Genomic DNA, 9084 nt, shown 5'->3' with positions numbered 1-9084 from the left:
AGTAGAAACAAAAGGTTTGGCTCTGCTTCAGGATCAAGCAAAGGGCAGGACACTTAATAAAAGGAGTATGCTGAATCTGATAGCGAATATGGATGGTTCGAAGATCGGATTCTTGAGCTGCGACATAAGAGTTATGATAGATTGCTAGAAGATATGTAATAGCATAGTTTTCATTTAAAGTTGCATTGTAAGGAAAACGTTTTTCCGCATTTATAAATAAATAAAATTTTGTTTTATTTTATTATATCTCCTTGCAATGGCATTTTATGAAAAATTGATGTTTGTATGGTTCTAGCAATAATGGAAATGTGCATTTGATTCTTTCATTAGTGGTAGTGTCTAAATTTATCAAATAAGGAAAGATTCTCATCACCCACGGTTTCAATTGGACTGAAACTTGGAATCATGCAGGTTGTATTGCATGATGAATGAGAATTTTCATTTTTGGAAAGTTAAGACTAATTCCCTGACCACATGTATATGTGAGACAGGTGAAAGACTAAAGGATCGGGTACACTGGGTGTGTGCAGGTCAAAGGCCACCACAAAGATCGATAAGACTATTCGTCATGATTTAGTAAAGTTTAGTAAATATGGTTGTACCTACAAGTTGAAGTACAATTCTGAAACATTGGAAAAGTTTCAATGTATGGCAGGACGAATGGGAAGAATCAAATTGGGCAGAAAGATAAAAGTTTCTCAAATCTAAAAAGATGGGAGAGTAATTTAGTATCTTGTTTTATGATCATCTTAATGATTAAGAAACCATGTCACAATTCATCCTCTAAGGACATCTTAGTGAATTTTATGGCTAAGAAGAGGATTCATGAATTGTTGGAATGGTTAAAATCAACAAGATGAATCATACTTTGTTCCAAAACAAGTCTTAGAGTCATACTCCAAGATTGTAACTTGAGTGACACATCTTAAAGAAGGTTTATAACACTTGTCAAATGTAAGAGTAAAATGTTTTCTACTCTTGTACATTTGAAATTGGTAAGTTGTGATGTTTTGGATAAAACAAAGACCAACTGACATCAATTGTGTGAAGTGTTTATCTTGATAAGAATTCACACGGACTCTTGAATGTTTGTTTGGTTGTCAAGGAATGATTCTTGACAAAGAGAAACTTGCATGTCAAGAGGACAGTGGGAGTCTTAAAGGTCTTCAGAGTTTCAAGAGCTAATCAAGGATAAAACCTATAGTTTATCGCTAGCACACGACTTGAGGTTTGTAACCTATCGTGTTGACATAATTCTTGTTCCTGTGCCTATTCCGGTAAAGTTGACTATGTATGTGAGTTCTGTGAGTTCTCAATTGTGTGCATAATAACTTGGAAGCAATGGTGGGCCCTTGGGCTACCAAGAGGCAAGAAATCAAGATTGAACAAGTTCAATCCATATGTTTTGAGTTTGTCACTAACCTTGTCTTTTGATTACGGTTTTGACAAATTCATATGGATAGGAACACATACATCATAAAATCTAAGTGTCATAAGGTTTTTTCCGATTCATGAAAATGATGGTGAGGAAACGCTTTTACTAAGTAGATTTTAAGTAGATAGCAATTGTGTTGTTTGCATTCTCAAAGTCGTTAGTGGAGCTTGTGTGGTTAACCGACACACTAACATGGACTTGTGAGAAATGGCAAACAGGTCTAAACATTATGATTACGGCATCCCTCTTCATAATTGTTTAGACACACATGTGAGCTATCTAAGGAAAGATGTATGAGTCTGAGAAGCTTAGATAAAGTTTTTTCGAAGCATCTCGTATCAGAAGTCTGAACTTTGGTGATGAAAGTCAATAAAGTATTGATTTCTAGAAGTCGATTTCTGAGTACATGTCAAAGCTAGTGGGAGCATAATCGTTGTGCTAAATAATTATTATGCTAGTGGGAGCATAATCAATTATGATGAGTATTGTTAATTATAGAAAACAAGAATTTCACTTGGAAAATGTTGTTTTGCTATAATTAAGGGAGAGGAGATTATACTTCATTTCAATCCTAAAAATTTTAGATTGAGATTTTAATCATCATTAGTCAAGGACATATATATGAGTTTTATGTTGGAATGGTTCAACATAAGGAAATTCTATATATATTGCGTTCTCAAATTCGATTATGATTACGGCATCCCTCTTCATAGTTGATTTTTGAAAACATGGCAAATAAAAATATTGTAGCAAAAGACTGATCTAGTATCAAGTCTTTATGTGAGACATCATGAATCGTGTCCCATATGCTTCGGGTATAGGATCGGTCACATGTGCTATAATATTTATCCGTTCTAAATTTTTCAAAATGCTTAGAGCATTAAGAAGGGAAAAGTCTAGAATTGGATAAGACTAAAATGATTAAGCAATTGTCGAGGACAATCTAAGGTTCACCAAAGATTGGTTGCTCAGAGATAGTTGGAAGTATAGTGTTAAATTTTGGAAGGACCATATAGATATATTCTGAAAAGAGGTAGCTCTTGTTCAGATATGATAATCAAAATGGGAATATGGAAATTTTCCATATTGGGAGTTGGATATTAAGAATCTATGAGAAAGTTAGAAACTTTTATGCAAGAAGGATGTTCAAAGCAATGTACTTTGAATATGAGACTTCGTTTCCATGGAATTAATCTCCTTTGGAATACTCTATAATGACTGTTGATAAGTTTTGTGACTTTTGTGCATAGACATTGCAAGAGGATCAATGCATATAAGTTTGGAATCTAACAGATTACAGTAAATGACAAGAATTTGGTATTCTTACATTTACGTTAAGGATTTGGGACTGTGAAATGAGCATCATTGGAATCATGTTCAATTGATCTACTTCACAAAGTAAAGATCATAGACAAACATAGTGTGAATACTTGGTGTATGGCATGACTATTGTTTAGAAAACATAGTGTACATGCTTGGAGCATGGGACAACTATTGTTTTAATTAAAGTGTTAAGTTGATAAATCGAAACAGAATAATGTGGAATCAATAGGGTGATGAATAAAAGTTGTTTTATTTATATTCATAAGTGCTGAGACCATATTGGATTCAATTATTCTTGTGTTTCACTTTGCATGTTTTGACTTCCATAATAACTAGGTTATTCTTTCCAAATGATTAAGTTATTCAAACCATCCACAGTCGGTCATATGTTGGAAGTATATATGAATCAAGACTGTCATGAGTTGGTTGTAGAGGTCTAAGATGTTGGACATGGCTACAACACTCATGAGTGCTCATAAGTTATGAGTATTGGATTCAACTCACGCTCACTTGCATCACTTCATGGAATTTATCTCGAGTGATCGTGAGACGGTAATATCATATAAGTCTTCAAACCTAGAGATATGAGTTGTTACCTATGAGTTGGTTGTACATTGATTGCACGAAAACGCATCAGTAACTTGATGTTATAAAACGTGCCTTTGTGTATAATTCAACAAGTATTAGAAACAAGTATATGAGTCGAAGTTTATCTGTTCCTTCTAGTCCTTGGAGGATTAGAAGCGATATCTGGGCCCCTCGATGATTTTGTTTTGACCTATGTACCGGGCCCGGTCAGAACTAAATTGATGTGTTCGATTAAGTTCTTTGTCAAACAAATCGGAAATCGGGAAACAAACTGCTGGACAATAAGTAAGACATTGTTCCATGTATTTGCCCGGCTGATATCATGAGAGCAGAGGATTATATGATCACTTATCTAAAATGGCGCTTCATAGTTCAACAGAGTTTTCGAGAGCTACGATTGCCGGTTGGTTCCTGAAGTCATATAGGCAAATATAGTTATTAGACTTATCCAAGTGGGAGACTGTTGGATAAGGTGTCTAAGTCCATAACTTATTTGGTATATACTTGACCCGACCCGGCATGGTCCATTTGGGTTGCACTTCACCCGAACTATTTATATGGATAACATTATGAGAAGAGTATATTTGCGGCTTATTAATATATTATAAGTTATAATATATTAATATGAAATTGTATTATTTAATTAGTATTCGTCTTAAATTAATTATGAATTAATTTAGTGATCAAATGGTGACTAATTAAACATGGGCTATTATATTTATATAGTGTGGGCTATCACTCATTATGGTAATGGGCTAAGCTTATATGGGAGTCCATGGATGATCCATGGAGCTCTTAACCCATGGATCCTTGGAAAGGAAAAGACATGGGTTATTTGGGTTTACCCTAATCATGTGCACTATATAAACAAGCTTGTGATGCATGAAATGATACCCTAGTGTGTGTGAAGAAAGGTGGCCGATTTCTAGAGCATAGATATACTCTCTCATAAGTTTTCCAAGTTTGTGGTGATTTGTGATTTCCATTTGAGGCATTCACATTATTGGTGCTTGGCTCTCAAACTCCTAAGGAATCAATTCACAAACAAAGGTATGTAATTCATCTAGTTCTTTTATGTTTAAAAGTTCCCCATGCCATGCTAGATAAGTTATAAACCTTGGAAAACAAATTTTGCATGTATTTTAGACAAACATAGATCCAAGGTTTATTAGGGTTGCATGTACACTTAGGAAGTGTTAGAATGCTCAAAACCCAACACTTTCAACCGGTAATCATCATCGGTATCTTTCAACCGGTAATTATCATCAATATCTTTCAACCGGTAACTGTCATCGGTATCTTTCAACCGGTAACTGGGGACTATTCGACCCCCTACCACTAGCATACAATCAACAAGATATAAACATACAGTCAGGCATATCCGGGTACTGACCTACCCTTCGGTCCTAAGGACCGCTGTTAGGGAAACTAATTCCTATTATACACGTAACATATCATACAGATAAAACTCATGACCAAAGCACGTAACCAGACCAAGATAATTATCACAAAGACAATCATCTTCTAAATACTTCTCTTTGGTGGGCCGGCATTGTGGCCTTAGGCCCACCCCTACTGGAAGGTAACTCATCTCGTACGAGTAGCTGCTGATAATCTGTGCGGGAACCTCTGTCCGCTGCTGCTCCGGAAATCCTCCGGCTACAATTCCCACAAAACACTCAGTCAGAATCTGATATCTACTCTTAGGGTAAAATGACCATTTTACCCCTGACCAAGTCCAAGCCAAAGTCAAAGTCAACTTCCAGTTGACCCGACTCGTCGAGTTGGGCCGCCAACTCGTCGAGTCCCTATCTCTCCAACTGTCCTCATCCACGACCCAACTCGTCGAGTTTAGCGACGACTCGACGAGTTCCTCTTCGATATGAACATCGAATGGACCTTCATCCGACTCGCCGAGTTGTATGAACAACTCGTCGAGTTCACCTTCATCTGATGAACAAGTTCTGACCTTGACTCGCCAAGTTGTATGAACAACTCGTCGAGTTCATCTTCAATCATAAGAAGATTGACTTGGACTCGCCGAGTCTGTTCTAGCACTCGTCGAGTCCCATGAACTCCAGGTCTAAAACTAAGTCCAATGCGTTGGGTCACTCTTTCTGTCCTGCTACTACCCTTCTAACACCCAACTGAGTTTTTTGACCCTCAACATATATGGGACTCAAAGCCTTGGACTCGTCGAGTCCCAATAACAGACTCGCCGAGTCGATAACGTCCACACCCTAAATCCTCGATTTCTGATGTACAACACTTGTCCAAATGATAGATCCAACCCCCTAAGCTCGATCTAGCACGTAAAGTTACGAACTTTACGTGCATGCATGGGACGTTTGAGCCAAAAAGGCTCTAAAATGGCTCTTTTGTTGCATGAGGCCTTCCTTGGGTGCAAAAGCAACCCAAATCTTCCTTGTGACTCTTCCCAAGACTTAGATCCGAAGTCTTGACCCCCAACCATGTTTGCAATCATGGTTGGCTACCTCATATGGCTTAAAAAGCCCTAAATCTTCCCCAAAAAGGGTTCTGACAAACAAGCAAGCAAGGTACAAACTTTATACCTTTCAAAGACTGCAAATGATGAACCAAACTCGAATCCTTCAGTCTCCTCTTGATCCTTCTATGTCCTTCCTTCTTCCTTGAGGTCAAAACCCACAAAAATCACTCAAAAGCCTTAGATCTTGCACCAAAACACTTAGGGTTTGCTATGGAGGGTTTCTGGGAGCATAAAGGGGCGATGGAGGCTGTATAAGGTTGTTAAATAGGGTGCAAACCCTCAGATTAGGGTTTTGTCCAGTCAGAGCCTACTCGTCGAGTCCGGGACCCGACTCGACGAGTCCATCACTTAAATCCTGCGTCTCATCCCGCTTCTACTCGGCGAGTTGGGCCTTCGACTCGCCGAGTCCCAGGCCAAAAATGCAAAATTACTTAATTAAAATACATACCAGGAACCAGGTGCTACAGAAAAGCTGATATTTCCACTTGATCTTGAACTACAATTTGGTTAGTATCTTCATTTTGAATTTGCACTTCAGCTTCAACTTCAACTTGAACTTCAGGGTGAACTTCAACTTGGTTAGCATCTTGAACTTCAGGGTGAACTTGAGGTTGAACTTCAGCTTGTACTTCAGCTTGCACTTCAGCTTGCACTTCAGCTTGCACTTCATCTTGAACTTCAGGTTGCACTCCATATTGAACTTCTGGTTCTACTCCATCTTCAACTTCAGGTTGCACATCATCTTCAAATTCAAGATCAAAAGAGTCAACATCACTTTCAGGTTCTATTTCAACTTCACTGTCACTGTCAATATCAACTTCATGTGCCAATGCAACCTTCACTTTACCTGTTTTGCATTACTTGAAAAGTTAAGTTATGCCAAATATGTTAAGTTATACAAGTTATATATAAATAAATATATCAGACATACCAGCTATCTTGGGTTTCTTTTTCTTTGAAATTGCATTTGATGATTCCCCAATTTGTGATTGAATGCTTTTTTCCTTGGTTTTACCTCTCAATCTGATCCCTTTTCCTTTTTGTTGATGGTCTTCCTGGTAGCCTTCTCCTTTTGGGGGGCAATGGGTTGATGTAGTCTACATGAGGCCACATGTCACTACCATTGAGTGGGTTAATGGTATACCTGTAAGAATTTAAGAACATTGATGTGGTAAACCATGGTGACACATACTACTCTACATCCCTGTTGAGGCTTGCAATGCAAGCATACCCATGCACATAAGGGTAACCTGTTAACTGCCAAGTTCTACAGGCACATGTCCTGGTACCAATATCCACAACATATGCATCATACCCAAGTCTGACTTTATACTGTTGATAACCAGATGGTATAACTTTCTAAAATCTGTCCACATACACATGTTTAAAGACAAACATATATAACGACAAACATGTTAAAAGACAAACATATATAAGGACAAACATTTTTAAGCACTTACCTTTGAAGATCCTTAAGCTTGGACAACTTCAGCCTAATGGTAGGACATATGGTTAAATCCCAAGATTTCCCCTTAATCTTCTGTCTATAAAGCCTCCCCATCACATAAATTCGAATTTCTTCTAACATGGTGATTAGTGGTCTCTTCCTGGCAGCTTCAATCACTGAGTTGAAACTCTCAGATATACCATTTTCATATGCATCACAAGCCCTATCAGTCTGAAAAAATGCTTTACTCCAAGTTTTAGGGTCTCTTTCCATCAAATGGTCATAAGCTAGCGGTTCTAATTTCTTGATTTCATTCATATGTTGCTCAAATTTTGCAGGGGTAGTAGATGCAGCAGCATACCAGAAAAGCTTTCTAAACAGTTGGCCCTTAAACCTTTTCATGAAGTTAGCACATATATGCCTAACACATTGCCTATGCTCTGCTACTGGAAGCCTTTCCTTCACAGCCTCAAGTAATCCCTGTTAGCAATAGACACAAAACTTAAACAACAAAAACATAACATAAGCTAAAATAAAGATGGAAAAAATAGAAATTGATTACTTTGTGTTGGTCTGATATCAAGGTTAGTCCATGCCCAACTCCCATTCCAAGGTCCTCAATTAGAAGGTCAATAATCCACTTCCATGTTTCTTTACTTTCCACTGATACAACAGCCCAAGCAATAGGATATATATGGTTATTTACATCTCTACCTATAGCAGAGAGCAACTGACCTCTGCATATGCCCTTTAGGAAGCAACCATCTAGTCCAATTACCCTCATACAACCTTCAATCCATCCATCCTTCAATCCCTTGAAACATACATAAAACTTTGAGAAATAAGTGGTTCCATCAGGCATGACATCTACATCCATCTTCACTGTTGATCCAGGGTTAGTCCTTCTTATCTCTTCTCCATAGCTCCATGTTTTTGCATAATGTTCTTTCAAAGAACCCTCTATCTCCTGAAATGCATTCTTCCTTGCATTTCTGCATTGTCCAACACTTGCAATCAAATTAAATTTCTTGTTGACTTTAGCTTTCAACTTCCTTATACTCATCTTTGGTTTCTGAAGTATATGATTCATGAAATGTTTTGCTATCCATTTATAGGTAACAATGGACCCAAATTTGAACACTCTTGCACAATTATGCATATCATTCAGAGATTTAATCTGGAATGATTTTTCACTGCTCATCCAGGTTGCCCACAACCTAGAGGGACAACCTTTACCCTGTTTATTTGTCTTACATTTACAACATTTTACCAATAACCTTTCATGATCACTTTTGTCATACCATAAATCATATCCATTTTGACTGCATAGTTGGTGATACACAACTTCAATTCCAATGGGTTAGAAAACTTCATACCCAAAACTGGCACCATTTGCTCCCATTCTTGATTCTCATTATGGACAGGGAACACAACATCCTTAAGCTTCCCATTGTTTGCTTCCTCTTCATCATCATCACTAATATGCCCTAAAATTTTGTCCAAGAATGGGTCTCCAACAGTTTTATCAAAATTATGTTCCTCTTCATCATCCCATTCATGTTCATATTCCATTGTCTCTGAAACTTCAGAATCCTTGTCATCCTCTTCATCCAACTCATCCGACTCATACCCTTTACCATATGCTAAGAACTCGTTATCAGCCCAATCAAGAATTGGTTCATTTCGGTGGTCAATGTACACATCTAACTCACTCTCAAGACTATCACTCTCCAGACTATAAACAGTTTCCACAAACTCCCAATAATTAGCATCACTGTTGAT

The 9084-nt window shown here is 37.6% G+C and overlaps 1 protein-coding gene across 1 annotated transcript; it reads right to left on the bottom strand.

Annotated features, from left to right (window-relative positions):
• Positions 1-7214: 7214 nt before the first annotated feature.
• Positions 7215-8365, bottom strand: LOC145164635 (uncharacterized). Its single transcript, XM_079083345.1, has 3 exons — positions 7865-8365; positions 7316-7782; positions 7215-7221 (listed from the first exon to the last, which is right to left on the bottom strand). The coding sequence occupies exons 1-3, from the start codon at positions 8363-8365 to the stop codon at positions 7215-7217; spliced, it is 975 nt and encodes a 324-aa protein (XP_078939471.1).
• Between the last annotated feature and the right edge of the window lie 719 nt (positions 8366-9084).

The sequence above is a fragment of the Lactuca virosa genome, chromosome 3 (genome assembly GCF_052849685.1).
Source record: "Lactuca virosa cultivar CGN04683 chromosome 3, Lactuca_virosa_CGN04683_v6, whole genome shotgun sequence".
In the NCBI taxonomy this organism is placed as follows: Eukaryota; Viridiplantae; Streptophyta; class Magnoliopsida; order Asterales; family Asteraceae; genus Lactuca; species Lactuca virosa.
Note: the sequence above shows the minus strand (reverse complement) of the source record. Positions and strands in the feature narration are given on the sequence as shown.

Bases quoted from the DNA above. Each gene is read 5' to 3' on its own strand.
- LOC145164635 (XM_079083345.1), bottom strand. From the start codon at position 8,365: ATGAGTATAAGGAAGTTGAAAGCTAAAGTCAACAAGAAATTTAATTTG. The intron at 7,783-7,864 runs GTAATCAATTTC...TATTGCTAACAG, and splicing joins TGATATCAGACCAACACAAA to GGATTACTTGAGGCTGTGAA.